Source organism: Bacillus rossius, chromosome 2 (genome assembly GCF_032445375.1).
Source record: "Bacillus rossius redtenbacheri isolate Brsri chromosome 2, Brsri_v3, whole genome shotgun sequence".
Lineage (NCBI taxonomy): Eukaryota > Metazoa > Arthropoda > Insecta > Phasmatodea > Bacillidae > Bacillus > Bacillus rossius.
In genome coordinates this window covers 105973029-105992042 of record NC_086331.1, presented here as the reverse complement: position 1 = coordinate 105992042, position 19014 = coordinate 105973029, and the positions used below count along the sequence as shown (strand labels likewise).

Genomic DNA, 19014 nt, shown 5'->3' with positions numbered 1-19014 from the left:
TACACAAAGACTACACCAGTAGCCCTATTTACAAAGTAGTGCCCCTGTTGTTTGAATTGGGCAAGAATTCAAACATGTTCATATGGTCTTATGATCAAAACAATTAAAAAATTTAAAAGCTACTAATACCTTTGGCCACTTGGGGTTCAGTTCTCTCGCTCGAATAGCATCTTGGAGCGCTTGAGCAAACTGGCCCATCTTGACTAGTGCTGCTGATCGATTTGAGTATAAGATGTGATTGGTTGGATCCAGCTGTATGGCATCTGTGTAAAGAGTCACTGCTGTTGCGAAATCACCACTCTGGCAAGCAGCATTTGACTGTCGCACCTTATCCAAAAACAGAGCCTTACTGGCAGCTGGGAGCTCACATGTCCCTTCAGGTTCCACCTGAAACCAAACATACACATATAATAGGCATCAACCAAATAATATTTCTTTCATACATCTACAAAATATAAACCTAGCCTTCTCAGATTAAGATTGGGAACACGCATGTCATGTATTTTATTAAAAACACTTCTTGGTTTAAAATAAGTGTTAATTTAAATAAGTGTTTTTAAATGGACACAGAATGCTTTGATTTTCTTGACATCACAAGGTGAGACACACTTGGCAGGCATTCGCTTTCTCCTCCAGTGTCAAAGCTGTACAAAAAAAAGGTGACAGATCTGGTCACATGTAGGAGACATGGAACTATGTGCAAAGGTTTGTGAGTTTGTCATTCATGGCAGAGTTTGTTTAATGATTTCCACAGTGCATACATTTTCAAACTAACTATATATAATTCAGTTGATAATAAATAACAGCGAAAGCTGAAAATATTATTATTATTATTATTAACAGTTGCTTAAAATTACAGCTTAAGTTTGTTGTCAAATGTTTGACAAGAAGTGTTTTAGGTGCGAATTATTAGCTAGTGCCAACTCAAACAGTTGAGTCTTGTCTAAATGGCCAGAATAGTTAATGAAAGTCCGTAAATACTGCATCAAATAGCGGGTAATATTGACTATTACTTCAATACAGCAAACAACTGGGCTCTTGGCATGTTAGGGCAAGCATTCAGGTGGCAGTCATGGACACAATGAGCCGCCAGAATCAGGCCCACATTGGCCCGCTTCACTGTGAAAAGGCCTTGCTAGTCAGCACATGAACATGTAATCACACTGCAAAACACTAGCCAGTGCAGGTGGAGCAGTGAATACATTGAAAAGCAAACTGAATTTGTATCTTCATTATTTAAGCCAACATGCACTATCCCAAATGTCAAGTTCGCTAGAACAAACAAGTTGGGCCTATGACTAGCATATTGATTCATTCACGGCCTTATGTCTACTTCTAATAATTTACATTTATTTTCACTTTTTAAGTATGCATATTCATAAACCACCCCATCCCACTTTCCCACCATAAACAAACTTATACTAAATCTAAAATTACAGTAATATCATCCCAACTGCAGTGAAAATACAATACTTGATCCACATACACAGTGATAACTATTTTCCATCATTACTGTCAGGAAAAATTAGCTTTGAATAGGTATTTAGAGATGCGTGTATTGTAATTACATTTGTGGCATCAGTACGAACATATTAATGTTTGTTATATGAGCGGGAAAACCAAGCAGTACTTTCAGGCATTCAGAGCCGTGTATGTGCAAGAGTTTCTATATATTATAATCAGCACCAGATAATATGAACAAAGCAGGCATAAACTCAGTAACAGAAGAAAAATGCTTGTTGGGTACTGAATAAACTGCTAACTCAAAGGAATGTGGTAAATTCAGTATAAGGTATGGCGATTTTCTATTTCTAGCATGATTGTTGGTTTGGTGCTATGAAATTTTCAGTCTAAATTAGAATTACCATAATCAAAAGTGTTTTATTGAAGTTATACTTCTACAGGTGTATTGAGAGTGAAATTTTAGCAATCAATGTAAATGGAAAGATTGGGCATGCACCAAAGAAGGAAGTTGAACAAAAAGAAGTCTATAATGCACATACGCCCATGAGCTCAAGTCGTCCATAGAGCCGACTGCATGTGGCAGCATTAACCTCAATATATTCACTTTCATGAACATGGAGGAATGTACTAACCGTACTGGTTTGCCAAGTAAATCTTTGTGACAGCAAAACTATCCTTGAATACATTTTATAAACAATTATAGATATAAAAATAAATAATCAGAACTTTAAAAATACCTTAAAATCAACCATTAATATTCTAATATTCTTAATCATCTCTCATAGTGACTAATAGTTCCATGGCCACATGCAAAGTTAATAATGTCAGGTTTCCTGGTTTGAATCCCATCATAGGCAAACTTTTTTGAACTTTTTTGTACAACAAACTTATAGTTACATTCTTACACTATAATTTAAAAAAAGTATATTATTACTTGTAATTTTTTTTAACTAATTCTTATAATATCTTTAAATACATAGCTCAGTCCAGTTTAGTTAGCTCAATTTGGTAGGCATATAACTTTATTTTATATATATTAAAAATGTATCTTACAAACACTATAGACGTGAGTGATTGGGATATATGTACATATCTATATACATAAATAAGAGTTTGTTTGTTGTTTTAAACAATACGTACTACAATTTTTGCTCTGAGCTTGATGAAATTTTGCACAACTGACCTTCGAAACAAGATGGTCACTGTCTACCTGAGATTTAAAATAACCACCCCCATTTTTCTAACCCACTCCTTAGAACCAAACTTTGGTACTACTTGATGAAATTTTGCTAAATTAATGTTCAAAATAAGGTGAAAATTACTGTCTAAAACTAATTTCTAAAATAGAGGAAGGTCACTGTCTACATGAAATTTTGAAAAACCACTCGATTCCCCATTCCCACCCCTTAAAGCAGAATTTTGGTACTTTTAGAGGAAAATTTTGTACACTCGATGTTCAAAATAAAAATGAAATTACTGGATGAACCTGATTTAAAAAAAAAAACCATCCACATCCTCATTTTTCCACCCTTAAAGCAGAATTGTGAAATACTTAGTAAAATTTTGTACACCCGATGTCCCAAATAAGAGGAAAATTTATGTCTATATCTGATTTTAAAACTAACCTAGCCCCATCCCCCTGTCCACTTAAGAGTTTTAAAAACATCCCAAACACTTCCCCATATTATAAAGCAGAATTTTGGTACTACTTGATAAAATTTTGCACACTTGACGTTTAAAATAAGTTGAAAATTTCTGTTTACAACTGATTTCAAAAAATCATTCCCATCCTACTTTCTCACCCCTTAAATCAGAGTTCTGGTTCTTTTTTATGAAATTTTGCACACCTGACATTCAAAATAAGTAAAAAAAATTCTGTGTACAACTGATTTTTAAAAAATTATCCAGTTCTAGTTATACGAGAGATTTTGAAAAAACCTTCCCCATCCGTCTTTCACATCGTAAACAAACTTTTATTACTTATTTAAGGAGTTTTGAACACTTAATATTAAAAATAATAAAACTTAACTGTCTTCATCCGCTTTTCCCCACATTTTAAAGCAGAATTTTGGTACAACTTGATAAAATTTTGCATGCTTGATTTTCAAAATATGGGGAAAATTACTGTTTATATCTGATTTTAAAAAAAAAAAGTACCTCCATCTCTCGAGCCCACCCTCTTATATCATAATTTGGCTACTTCTTGATGAAATGTTGCACACTTGATATTCAAAATTAAAGAAAAAATATGTCTGCATCTGATCATGAAAAAAAAAAATATTTTTTTTCTCCTAAATGAAGGATGAATTTTCTCTGTGTTAAGACTGGCCAAAGTGCACATATAATAAACTCTAAATCAAGTGTGTCGTAAAATATTTTTCTGCTATTATTTTTGTAACAATTAATTTCAAAATATATTAGTGTATTAAATCAAAAAGAAGTATAACTTCTAACACGCGTACATTAGAAAATGCAAATTTTTTAAATATTTACTGAGAAGTTATAGTCAGTTTAAAATGTCTACATTAATGTTGGTGAGCCCAAATGTTAACACTATTTACTAAACTCATGTAGGCCTATACAATAATGAGTGCATACTTGCCAGATTTTGAAATTCCCAATCCAGTATAAAAATTTAAATGGTTAATTTTACCGTAAATCAAACATGGCAATTTGTTTGTTCTACAATTAAACCTGGAATATTACTATTTTTGTACATTTTTTAATATCTATCAAAATCAAAATATTTTGAGAAAAAAAAAATAAAAAATAAATGACCTGAAAAATCTGGTTTGTAAATTTCATAGTTCACACACATCTTCTAATAGTACTTTACACAATATTGCACCCATCATCACCTGCACTCAATTCATCTGTTCATATCTAGGTGTGTACTAAAATATATAAACTTATTTACAACACTTTTGTACTATTTTATCCTTAAGGGAAATGCTTGAGTGATGCTGCAGTTGCTTTCTTAGCAGGTTATGTTTGACAATAAAATTCGCGAACACTCGCTTATAATGACGGCACTATCCACGCTTTCAGTTTTCACAAATAATTCTGAATTTGCTTGTTTTCGTCACCATTTTGCATATTACTGTAGTGTTTTCGTGGTTTTGCCATGATTTTTAATAATTTTTTTCCCGTCGTAGACAATGTTGATATCACTAAACAAACCATACAGAAAGTACATATACATACTACCTTTATAATATAAAGAAACTCTTGCACATACACGGCTCTGAATGCCTGAAAGTACTGCTTGGTTTTCCTGCTCATATAACAAACATTAATATGTTCGTACTGATGCCACAAATGTAATTACAACACACGCATCTCTAAATAATTATTCATGTAGCACTAAGCAGTAGATTTTATGAGAGCTAAATAAAACAATGGATTATATAACTTTAAAATTTTTATCCAAACAAAAACACTGCCATTTTGCATACTAATTCAAAGTCTGCAAACAAACAGCCTACAGATACCCAACAGCCAGAGCCCAAAAGGTAAACAAACCAATGAACCTGCGCAATGATTGGCTTGTAGTAGGCAATGGAGAAACGGATGATTTTTTTTTTTGTTTTACCTTGACGTCCCGTCTGTGATACGATACCAAAAACTTCCAAATTTATTTAAATAGTGTAAAATGTCTCATAACCAGTAAAATAACAGATATGGCCGTACAATTGTACAATAACACGATTTTCCGTACATTTTACGGGTAAATCGTACAAGTTGGCAAGTATGTGAGTGCCAGCAAGGGTGGATCCAGGATTCTTTTATTTTGGGACGGGGGGGGGGGGGGGGGGGGGGGGGGCAACGGTTTTTTCTGGGAAGGGGGCACAAGGCTCGTAACAACCATAATTTTAGTGGGACCGTATTAAACACCTTGTCAATTTTTAAGCATCTGGGAGGGAGGGGCCACGTAATCCCTATGCCCCCCCCCCCCAAACCACCAAAACCGTCTATGAGTGTCAGGGCCATTGAACCAGAGGGGCATGGGGGTAAATCTCCAGGGCCCAGGTTCCAGGGGGCCACATTTCGAGATTTTTTTATGCTCGACTTTATTCTGAAAGGATGAAAATTGCAAGTACAGTATAAACTATTTATAACGTCACTCAATTTAACGACAAACTCCTTAAAACATCGAAATTGCTTGACTTTGGTTGTTTACCTTGTTTTCAATACAATAATACACTCTATATAACGTCACCATCACTCTATTTAATGACAACAATACGGCATTATTAATCATTAAGCAGTACTTTCTAAGTAGCCAAAGTTGATAAGAACTGCAGCTGTGTACGTTCTTTTGTTCGCTGTTTTGTTGTATATTATCTAGCATGTGTTTACTTCGACTGACGTACCGGAGATTCTAAGAAATTTTGTCTTTTGTTTTTGTATGGTGAACTTGCACATGTTTACCTCTGTCACTAGACTTTGTCAAGTTGTTACACGTTATCATTATCGCAGTTGCATACAGACTTTTGAACTGTAAACATGGCGAGTAAACGCAAATCTTTGTGTATTGACGAAAGTTTTATTAATATGCTCAATAGAGGCGGGAGAAAAGATCAGTGATGTTGGAAGACGCTTTGGACTTAGCCGCTCTACCGTGTCTACAATATGGAAAAACAAAGAAAATACAATTAAAATAAGAAGAAACATAAAAAAATACAATTAAAATATTGGAGCAGCAAAAAACACCAGACGAAGATAACAGTTTGTGTGTAAAATGTGTGGGGACGCTGAATTGCGCCCCATTGGAAAGGGCGCCTTTCAGATTTTTTCGAGCACACACACAATTATTTAAATCCTGATAGGCTGCCTTTCCAGAGTTGGCTGTTCGCTTTGCTTTAAGCGAAAGAAAACCCTGAATTGTGCCCCATCGGAAAGGCCGCCTTTCAGGTTTTTTCCTTGTACGCATACAGTCCGTAAAATCCTGATGGGCTGCCTTTCCAGAGTTGGCTGTTCGCCTTGTTTTAAGCGAAAGAAAACCCTGAATTGTGCCCCATCGGAAAGGCTCCCTTTCAGAAATTTTTAGTTTTCGTTAGATCGTTGTGGGCACTGAATTTCGCCCCATCGGAAAGGCCGCCTTTCAGGTTTTTTCCTTGTACGCATACAGTTTGTATAATCCTGATGGGCTGCCTTTCCAGAGTTGGCTGTTCGCTCTGTTTTAAGCGAAAGAAAACCCTGAATTTCACCCCATCGGAAAGGCCGCCTTTCAGGTTTTTCCTTGTACGCATACAGTTCGTAAAATCCTGATGGGCTTCCTTTCCAGAGTTGGCTGTTCGCTCTGTTTTAAGCGAAAGAAAACCCTGAATTTCGCCCCATCGGAAAGGCCGCCTTTCAGGTTTTTCCTTGTACGCATACAGTTCGTAAAATCCTGATGGGCTGCCTTTCCAGAGTTGGCTGTTCGCCTTGTTTTAAGCGAAAGAAAACCCTGAATTGTGCCCCATCGGAAAGGCCGCCTTTCAGGTTTTTTCCTTGTACGCATACAGTCCGTAAAATCCTGATGGGCTGCCTTTCCAGAGTTGGCTGTTCGCCTTGTTTTAAGCGAAAGAAAACCCTGAATTGTGCCCCATCGGAAAGGCCGCCTTTCAGGTTTATCCTTGTACGCATACAGTTCGTAAAATCCTGATGTGCTGCCTTTCCAGAGTTGGCTGTTCGCTCTGTTTTAAGCGAAAGAAAACCCTGAATTGTGCCCTATCGGAAAGGCCGCCTTTCAGGTTTTTCTTTGTACGCATACAGTTCGTAATATCCTGATGGGCTGCCTTTCCAGAGTTGACTGTTCGCTCTGTTTTAAGCGAAAGAAAACCCTGAATTTATCCTTAATATTTCCCATATTCCCATAGTGGATTCCACTTATATTCCCAAAATAAAATAATGAAGATATGTAATGGTATTTCTCAATAATAATAATGTGACTTTAGTCCACCGCACACAGAACGACTTTCCTTGCGGGATTGTATGCATTATTGTTTGTTACACAATATTCCTTCCTTCTTCCAAAGTGACTTGCAGTGACGCGATGTAATGTTCACACTTACTTAATAGTTCATTTTCAGGAAGATCACACCCTTGTACATCCGTAGCTTGCCCTGATGAGGATCCATAGTTAACATTTGGTTTAGTCGATTGGAGTTCACGCCGTTTTAGTTTCATCCGACTATCTTCTTGGTAAGCCAGTTTACGCCGGGTTGTGCAGTGTCGAATCTTTTTACGATTGACTTTCTTGTGTATTGAACCAGGGCTCCTACCTGACATTTTTTTTAAAGGACTCTTCTCCCAAGCTAAACCTTTCTTGAATCTTGTCCTGCCATGTAACATTTACGCTGTGTCTATGTGTAGGTAATTTATTATTTTGCGTCCATTAAATTTGGCAACGAGGCTCGTATAGAATTCTACCGAATTACTGGTTTTGTTTTCTTTGAGATATCTGTCACAAAAAAATGTCTTATTAAAAAATTAAAAACCTTTATGTATACTTATAAAAAAATTACAATTCGCGGTAATAAATAATTTTAGTAATAGTGTCCATGAATAAGAACGAAATAAAAACTGCTTTCTGCGAGTGGGATTTGTTGACAATGGTTTCAAGCTCAATGCTAAACCGCCCCAGCTCACGATACTAGGCTGCTGGGTAGGGCCTACATAAGTATCACAATGGGGCATTTATCACATAGCACATAAATAAAATTTTAAGGAGTGAATTCTTTCAGCAGCATACACGAAAACACCTTTTCCCTTACGTAATCGCATATAACTATAAATAAGGCTGAGAAACCATACAATTACCATGTTATGTGTACTGAGGTTGTATACAAATTGATGTTTTGTTTTGATTCATTAACCATGTCAAAATATGAAACTAAACTAATAAAAACTACAAGTCATTTGTACGATTTCAAAGACGACACGTAGACATGGCATACACCGCGCGCTCAAGAAAAACTGTCATTGAAATCTAGAAGTAATAGTCTTTCAGCACAGCATGTACATAGCAATGAGTCAAAACAAAAATAACAAATAACGTATTTATTTATTAAACATAGGTGATGATGAATAGACGTCACTTGCTCCTACTAAGTTATGAATAACATATTTTCCAGTAAATTCTGTTTGTTTAATTGTTTTGAAAATATGTTAACTAAAATTGCACTTTTTTTTTGCGAATATGCTGATTCATTAGCATATGAAACAGAGTTATATTTAATGATCTTTCTTTGTGTATTATACTTTTACGTAATTCATTATTGTACATTCCACGACATATCAAAATCGTTCCTAGTTTACACTCATACCTATGACATTCATTCAAATATTGTGGCAATATGGATGATATGATTAAATGCATTTTGAAAAGTTGTACATTTCATTGGCTGTCACACATTAAATCAGTCTTTTATTATACCTACTTCACTTGTTCCCATAAAACTTATTAGGGGTTAAGCTATAGATGATCTGGGCGAATTAGCAAAATATGCACTCTCTCGATGGAAGTATTTTCACCGCATTCTACAAACATATTAATAAAACGACAGATTCAGTTAGGCACATGTTATATAAAAATTGAAAATAGGCATGAAGGTCTCGGAGGCTATTTTAACAGTAACTTTTAAACACTAAAAATGTTTTTATAAATGCATATGCATAATCCTCTGCCTTAAATTATTTTAGGGTCATCGTTTTTAGGATGACTTTAAGTGAAAATTCCAGAAGGCAAGGGTAATACAATTTTGTGAGCTCCTTTTGTTAACGCTTATTTTTATATATAGCAGCAATATTAAATTAAGTTAATTCGTTCGCTAGTTAACAACCCCCCCCCCACACACACACACATGGGAAAATATTACATCAACCTCTCTGTTAAAAAAATGATTTAAAAAATACAATCCAGTCACTGAGATTGGCGCACCATCTGTTGTAAGGTTTAATTAACAGCTGCATTCTTAGACTTCAACGTTGGGAAAGCAAACCGTATGTGCTGCCATTTAATTTGTAAATTTTGTACTTTGTACTCATTTGGAGAATGGTTCCAACATTTGTCAACAGGGGCGACACACGTAAGAACATCTATCTTCGAAAAGGTTCGTAGGGTAAACGCCTGTAGGGCAAACGACTTTAGGGCAAATGCCTTTAGGGCAAACGACTGTAGGGCGAACGCTGGCAAGCATTCATTTTCGAATTATTGAAAATTCGGAAACTTTTAGGGCAAACGCCTGTAGGGCAAACGACTGTCAAAAACTTCTTTTAGGGCAATTGCCTTTAGGGCAAATGCCGGAGCTTGGTCCGAATGTGATTATCAAACATTTTGTGCAAACACCTTAAGGGCAAACGCCTGTAGGGCAAACGCCTGTAGGGCAAACGACTTTAGGACAAACGCCTTTAGGGCAAACGATTTTAAGGCAAACGCCGTTTGGAATGAGGAATGCGAGAATATGCTTCGAAAATGCGTTTAGGGCAAACGCCTGTAGGGCAAATGACGCACTCCCGCCACAAACGCTCCGGGAAGAAGTGCATTCAACAGAGTTGAACGACAAATGGCCTCTGAGTTCCTGACATTAACAACCAAAATGAGAACGAAATGCCTGCTATGCCAGTGATAAGCAATATAGAGGAGTGGGTTCAGAGTCCATGGACACAAGATGATTGACTTTTGTATCTTTCATTGATATAATTATTAGTTATTCATTCTGTAAGTAGTTTTTTGTTTTGTCAATTTTAAGAAATGTTTGATTTAATGATATTTTGTTTAAAACATTTTTAATGAATTTAAAAATAATTTTAAAACTGCTGTTTTAATTAAATTAGTTCAATATGTAAAGTTGGAAAATTTGTGACGTCACACCATCTGTGACGAGTCCCGGGTGGGGGTGGGGGCAAAAAATCATGATTCGTGTGACATAATTTATGGATGGCCCCTCCTTGTAAGAGTACACGTACATCTCTCAAAGCTTGTTGTACTATCTGAACGGGTGAAAAAATTTTATGTGTTAGAATACGATAGTAAAAAGTGAAAAACTGCAGATTTTTATAACATTATTTAATGTGAAGGTTTAATTTTGGAAGTAACTTGGAACACTTTAACTAAACAAGAATTTATTTCCCCATAGAACTCAAGGAGAATGTATTGCGTTTTTTTTAATATTTTGTGTTTGTGAATACTCAAATTATATTTCATACAAACCAGCACGAAAATCTGCGCAAGTTTTATTCTGTCCTTTGTCTTGAGAATCCGTTTGCCCTTAAATTATTCCCCCACCACTTGGCAACTTCTCTCCCCTTCTCCAGTGACGCACGGGTTTCCTGCCACACCCCACCCCAGCACATTTCAGGTATTCTTCTCCAAAGACCCTACGACCTTGATTCCGGGATCTCAGGCGCCCCACTGAGGCATCACAATGACAAGCCATACAGTACAACCTGCAAACATTTCCGTCGACAACAAGCAGTCGCTGTGCTCGTGTACACAAGCATAAATATTCGTTCAACCTATTCATAAACAAAACTAAATTAACTTTTTTTATTTTAGTATCTGATTTCGGGAGGCACATATCTAATTTCATTGACAGAAATGTCAATGACTTAACAAATATAGGTAAACGACTATGAAAAATAAACACCGGCCTGTTCCGTTCAATTAGCACTTTTATTTATTCATCCTACTAATATTATAAATGCGAATTTGATTTTGATTGTTTGTTTGTTACGCTTTCACGCCTTAACTACTCAACAAATCATTAAATTTTGCATACACGTTGTCAGGGGTACAGAAAGGACATAGGATATATTCCATCAAAAAATAAATTAGTTTAATAAACTAAAAGAAAACTTTAACAGCAAATCAGACAAACCAGCTGAGACGACTTACAAGTCAGCAGCCAATGAACTTGCGTTATTTGCCCGAGTGTACAGGAGAATGTGCAGTCTATCCTAAAGGCCATTGAAACCGCGAATTTTTCCGGTCCCTACAAATAACTGATATCAAAATGAATGTAAAATTCGAACAATTTCTTATATTTAGTTTTTTAATTCAACTTTATTTAATTATTGCTGTAGAAATGTGGTAATAATAACAGATGGACTGGGTTAACATTCAAAAGTGATGTTAACTGTAAGATTTATAATATATCATATTTGAAAAGCACGTGTGCGCCACGTTCCGGTACAACAATGCAGTAATAAAATAGTAAGTGAATCAATTAATTATTCCTGTTTTTTTTAACACATTAAATAGTCATCATTGATTCTACACAAAAATATCACCAAGAAAGTATTGAAATACATATTATTTTTTTAGTATCAATTTCGTTGGAATTTATTAATAACAATCTTAAGATTATCTTAAACCTTTGTCCGAAAAAAAATTATATGACATTAGTGTAAGATATAAAAAAAAAGTGTTTGAAAATCAAAAATAATTTAATGACTACCTTAGTAGACATATTATGAATATCTTTAAGACATTAAGTTAAAAACATTCAAAATATTTTCGCTTCATGTAATATGAGAATATGTTACACCAATCCTTTTTGAAGATTGGCGAACAGATAGGTATTTATGTCAGCTACATTAAGTTCTTAAAATGCTCTAGGATTTTATAGAAGTTTCAAAAATATTTCCAGAAGAATAGTTACTTCGAAACTACCTACGCCTGTAGAATGTTTGTTACAAAAAGATTTTTTTTTTTTAAATGATTATGCATTTAACATTAGAATATGAAGCTGTTATTATGACGATGTACATAATCATAACAATAATAATTTGAAGCTGTTATTAAGACTATATACGTACCTAATAATAATAACAACAATAACAGTCATTGTCAAGTCTCTAACAAATTTTTACATACAGCTTTTGTTAGGCGTAATTGTAACTTTACAGAACTTAATCAACAAATCGTGTAACCATGCACCCAACGAAACATTTATCAAAAATAAATGTAAACTGTATAAACTAACGTGAATGGGTGGGCTAAGCCGCTTTAATCTGTTAAAAAGTACAACAGACATAATATGGAGCATGAAAGTCGTACTAGCTGTGCGGCACCCCCAGGGCAGGAGAGAGAAGTCTGCCGGGGAGGGAGCCCTCCTTTCCAAGTAAACAAGTCGGCCTACACTGGGTGAAAAATTGTCGCGCGAATAACTAACGCCTAGCGTTTTTCACACAATGAAAGATGTATTTAAAAGTTACTTCTACATTTTATTAAATACACGAAAACTGATTGAAATAAACGTATGGGCAAAGTAACTTAAGTTACAAGTTTCAAAGATATATTATGTAAGGTGCAAAAATAAACAGAGTTAATTTTACAAGTAAAAACAAGATAGTATAATTTACCGCAAGTTAATATAGAAACACATTCTAAATAACAGTGAATAGTAAATGAGATCTACACATGTGTAGGTTTATTTACCACCCATATTATAATGTTTAAAACTTATAGCCCAGGCATTTTAGGGGAAAAATCGAGCAAACAAAAAAAAAAAAAAAATTGAAATTTGGCACAGACGTTCCTTTGGGTGTTAAAAATTGATCCTAAAAAGTCCCCATCTCTCAGATGCCGGCTTCATACTTTTTTAAGGCAATAAGGGCGTAAGTGCCGAAATCACAGATGGTCCCCCAGGTTCTTTGTATCAGTGTTCGAAGTCAGGCTGGATAAACGAGGAACTATTTTTAGCATGGCTAAAACATTTCAGTGCCTTTTGTAAACCAGATCCTAACAATCCAGTATTGCTTGTTCTGGACAACCATTCCAGCCACATATCTCACGAGTCATATGAATTTTGTCATCACAATGGAATAATCATGCTGTCTCTGCCTCCACAAACATCCCATTGAATGCAGCCTTTGGATGTTGCTTTCTATGCACCGCTGAAGAAGGCCTACCACGAAGCATGCAGAAGATGGATGGTAAATCATCCCCACGAAAAACTCAGTCCAGATGAACTTTCAGGACTCTTTAACATTGCGTTTATGAAGGTAGCAACAATTGAGAAGGCAGTCAATGGTTTTCGGAAAACTGAAATTTTCCCTCTAGATCCAGATATTTTTTCTGAAGAGGAATTCTTTCCCAGTAACCTGCAAGAGTGGATAGGTCTATCATAGAAGGAGGAATTGAAAATGTTACCACTGTCACTTCTCCTTTTATTTCAAGTTCAACTACTGGGAACAGAATTGTCTCGCCCAATATGGATTTTACACATTCCAGTTGTGCTGGTCCTTCGTGTTCTTTCCAGGATGTGGCTCCAGTGCCAAAAATAATTTCTCGGGTCGCAATAGAGTCAAAGACAAGGCCTAGAAGAAAAAATTGCATTCTCAGATCCTAACTTCAACTCCGCAAAATAAATGTCTTGAAGATGCTAGGGCAAAAAGGGCTGTTGCAAAAAAAAAAGTTTGAATAAGAAAGAAGAAAGGACTTCATGGAGAATTAGGCCCAGATTCCCGGCCAAAAAAGAAACAGTCATAAAAAGATACTTCCAGTTAGTTCCTCAGAAGATGATGCAGTTGCTGATCCTTGTGATGACATAGAACCAACAATAAGCAATGCCAAAGACTTTTGCATTCTTTGTGGAGATGAAGGACATGACAATGAACTTTGGTATAGGTGCACTTCGTGTTCAGAGTGGGCTCATGCAGAGTGCACTGGTTTTGATACACCAGACAATTATATTTGTGACTATTGGAAGTCATAAATACCAATCACTTAAGAGTTGATTTTATCAGCTATAATTTACATAATTTTTATTTTGTCTGAACAATTTTTTTTCACACAACATATTTTAATTCATTTGCTTGTAGTGTGCTATGCATTTATTTGTGCTTTAAGTATTAGTTAAGTGACAGCCATATGTCCAAAATAATTTAAATATATTGGTGAATATAAATGATCGGAATTACCCAAACGTCGGGGTAATTCCGACCAAACATATGACTTATTAAAAAAACTTTTTTCCCAAACCAATAACAATTTCTTTATTTCTAATACCCACAAGTCAAGTCATAATATAGGAGAATATATATTCTGTTTTACACCTCCATTCCGTAACAAATTGTCATAATATGGACAATCTTGCTTAAGTGATCGGAATTCCCCCACTCTACCCTATGCGATAATAATTGACTGACATATTAGGGATTACAAGGAACTACTGCACAACAATGGGTTTTTGAGCAATTTAGGTTAATATTGACTATAGCATTTTACCAGAAATAAAAATAATGCAGGTTTTAAATTTGGCACAGACGTTCCTTTGGGTGTTAAAAATTGATCCTAAAAAGTCCCCATCTCTCAGATGCCGGCTTCATACTTTTTTAAGGAAATGAGGGCGTAAGTGTCGAAATCTGCATATCACGACTGCTGTGCGAAAAATATTAATTCAGTTGTATCGTAACTTGACATAACATGACAAAACAAAACATAGTTTTTCATTTCACCAATGTCCTGCTGAATATCTGATATACTGTAAATCTTTCCTGTTGTCTTGCTTGAGGGTGGATGGACAATTTCAATGTGTGCATCTTCTAACCTCGCAGTCAACATCGCAAGGGTGTCTGTATCAGTAGCTATTACTTTTACACAACAGCTTGTTGAATACTGAAGAGCAATAGCTGCTATAGTGGTATCAGCATCTCCTGAGCACTGAATTGCATGATGACCTGAAGTTAGAAAATAAGTTACTAATAATTTGATGAGCCCATTTTTGTTATGGCCATTCCTCAGAAAGTCCATTTGCGTCGATGTAACAACATTGTTAGCAGCTATTGAAATATCGGTGGAAGACCTCCCTGCAGAACGCCGCCTTCGCTCTTCCTCTTTAGTGGTTAACTTGTCATAACCATCAAACACTACAGTTGCTGTCACAGAAAAATGTTTTTGGACGAATGTAACATAAACCTCACATATTTGACCAAATGTAGTAGGTCTTGGCCACACAAGTACATGCAAGAGGTATCCTCCATCGATAACTACTTTGCAGTCTACACTAATGCTCTCATTGGTTACCTCACACCTTTTTAAGATCTTTGCTATGACCGGATCAGATACAACCAGTGCTTTCTTCGGTAAGGGAAAGAAGCAAGCATGGAACATCATCAAGAACGATGTTTCCATTCGGAGAACAGTACATGTTTTTACATGTCCACATGCGGACAAGAAGATAGTTATTGCAGCTGGAGAAAAGTTTGCAATTGCAATGTATCAGGGACATGATAAGTATTCCACTTTGGATGAAATGAGAGTATATATGTATACCTGCAAGATAGCAAAGATGCCTGTTAGTGCTTCTTTCCAGCTAGCCTCTCTTCCACCAACCAGTGCCGCATGTGAACAGCATTCTCTTCGGGTTTACCTACAGGTGCAAGAGTGGCTGGGCCATTCATTAGATCCTGTTGAGTGGGGATGGAAAAGTGTGAGTGGCACACTTGTTCCTATAACAACATCCCTTCCTACAGCTCCAGAACAGCTCCTGAATTTGATATCATGTAACTGTAAAAGTGAATGCAGCCACAAATGCGAGTGTGTGCGGATGAAGTGTGGATTGCAGTGTGGTATTATGTGCACCAAATGTCGTGGGGCAACATGCACTAATGTTGTTTATCAATGATCGTTCTGATGAAGAGGACTTTAATGGACTGGTTATTTTTTTATTTTGTAGTTCCATTAATTGATTTTAGATCAGGTTTCTTATTTTTGCTGTGTATTATGCAACAATAATGGATGTTAAATAACTAAGTGCCTTTTACTTCACATCTTATACAAGTTACGATACAACTGAATGAAAATTTTTCGCGCAACAGTCGTGACATGCATATTTCGGCACTTACACCCTTATTGCCTTAAAAAAGTATGAAGTCGGCATCTGAGAGATGGGGACTTTTTAGGATCAATTTTTAATACCCAAAGGAGCATCTGTGCCAAATTTCAAGACTACATTATTATTTTTCAGGTAATATGCTATAGTCAATATTGACCTAAATTGCTCAAAAACCCATTGTTGTACAGTAGTTCATTGTAATCCTTAATACGTCAGTCAATTATTATCGCATATACATGTTTGACCAACCGATTTAAAGCTAATAAAATAACGGAAAATTTTTTATATAGGTATATTTTTGCCTATCAGTGGTGAATTTGATGTAACTGGTGATTGTATAGAGCAGTGATATATTTTACTTCCATTAGTTGAGTATAAATTAGGTTATGAGATAATTTTTGCCATGTATAAAGTAATAAAAACGAATGATTAAGGACTAAGGGCCCTTAACTTTAAAATTTTGACCAAATTTTGATATATTAGAATGAGTTTTTTTCACGCAACAGTCGTGATATGCATATTTCGGCACTTACGCCCTTATTGCCTTAAAAATGTATGAAGCCAGCATCTGAGAGATGGGGACTTTTTAGGATCAATTTTTAACACCCAAAGGAACATCTGTGCCAAATTTCTAAACTGCATTATTTTTTTTCAGGTAGAACACTAAAATTCATGGGCTATTAAGCTATAAAAATTATATCGCATTTCGATATATTAAAAAACCATCACTTACCGTAACCTTTAATTAAACTATTAGCTTAAGTGACTAAACAAATGTGTTTCAACAGTTAATTAAAAATTATAATAAACTATCAATAATTTCATTAAAAACATAAACTTTGACTTGCGTGGTTGTTCTGTCAGGACTGTGAACGCAGGCGTGTTGAGGAACAGCTAAATGACTGGCTAACTGGCGTGAGGAAAGCCTTCCCCCACCCGCATGACCCGCCCCCCCACTACCATTGGCCAGGTAGGTAGCGTACGGTCTAGTGTCGCTACGGTCTTCTGGGGGCGACCCGTCGCTCGTTTCATAAAAATAGTGGTGTTGTGTAATGTTATAAAAAGATGATTTTGAATCAATTTAATTTATTTTCTTGTTTTTAGAGCATTTAAATAAAAGTTTTTTTTATTTTTTTAGAATTAATTTATTTCATAATTTTTATTTATCATTGTAAATATCGAAATGTTTCTTAAGCTGTTCATTTCATTTAGAGCGTCGATATTGACTGTTTGTTTGTCAGTCAATTTTGGTGCAGTCTAATTCATCAATAAGTAGACCTTCTTACGAATTTACTCTACTTAGGGCCACATATGGCTTGACCAGCTGCGAAGAGCTTTGAACCTTAGTAGGTACACGACGGCGTGGTCGACAGTGCTACCTTGCATTTTGTGTACTGCGCAAGCCTAGCGTAATTTAATTCATAATTTCGTTCTGCAGTGCCGTGACAAAAATTTATCGGGAATTGCACAGATTTAGGTTGAATAATGTGAACACCCAAACTACCTTGTGAATATGGGGGCTTCCGCGGTTATGAATTTCGATTCTCCGCCAGAAATATTTAATACGACCATTTAAAATTGTATGTTTGCTTAACATAAATTTTATAAGGGCGTTGTGGAGATACATGAAATGTCTGCGAACAATTACGGGATACTGTTCAATTAACCGCTGTGTTGTTACCATATCCAAATCATCCGGATATTCCATAGGTTGTCCAACGACGATGAGGAGAGCTTTTAACATATCTAGCCAATTGATGTCATTGCAACTGAATGTCAAAAAGTAAGTCTGCGGTCCTAGACACCGAATTTGTGCCAACAGTTCGTTTAATGCAGTACGCCAATATGCCGCTGAGCCTCTGAAGTTCTTAAGGTAGATGAACGTCTTCCACTTTCGCATCTTGACCTTCAACTTTTTTACAGAAAGCAGATTTTGTGTTTTTTGCCCTGTGGTACTCTAAAATTTGGTGTATATTATTTCTCTATGTAAACACTATAATATAGATGTTTAGTTTTTTTTGTTATTAATAAAACAATTTGGCTTATTGTTGAGATAGTATAAACCTAATCATTGCGCCTAATTCATTTGCTATATTTCAAATTTGTTTTTTCAAACTAAGTTTTATTTCAGTGTAGATTTGAGGTTTAAAAACATACTCCTCAAAACGATTCTATCGAGCCCAAACTCGATGGGTTTATCTTATTTAGTTCAGAAATTACTATGGCCATCTTCCGGCTTCATTATCAGAACTTCATGGTACCATATTGTTGTATTGTCACCGAAGATACATATGTGCACCAAATTTGAGCTTAATCGGACATAGGGAAGTGGTTCTAATTCTGCTTCCAAGATTAGTGTCGAACACACAGACATACATACATACAAACATTGCAAGTTAAATAAAAGCTTGTAAAAATGTTAACACTACCTGCTACGGCCATAAGAAACGATGAACATATACGTACATTTATGTAACGGAAGGCAAACGAACTTTGCATAAATTATTTATGTAGGCCTATGTATGGTCACAATATCATATCACCTAGCAAAAAGTATAGTAGAGCCTTAACAAAGATCATGTCTGATTAGTTCCCTTAGAAACCCATTTTTCGGGATAAAAATAGCGTATGTTCTATTCCTGGACATAATGTTTCTCTATGCCAAATATTATACAAACCTGTTCAGGCGTGATTGAATAACAAAAATATAAACTTTCGCCATTAT

At 35.6% G+C, this 19014-nt stretch overlaps 1 protein-coding gene across 2 annotated transcripts in view; it reads right to left on the bottom strand.

Annotated features, from left to right (window-relative positions):
- LOC134529569 (tetratricopeptide repeat protein 28) overlaps positions 1–19014 on the bottom strand; it is a 221506-nt gene that overhangs the window by 184842 nt on the left and 17650 nt on the right. For both annotated transcript variants that reach the window (XM_063363794.1, XM_063363795.1), the window contains exon 2: positions 130–387. In XM_063363794.1, coding sequence (XP_063219864.1) covers positions 130–387 — 258 coding nt within the window. The remainder of the gene's footprint in view (positions 1–129; positions 388–19014) is intronic.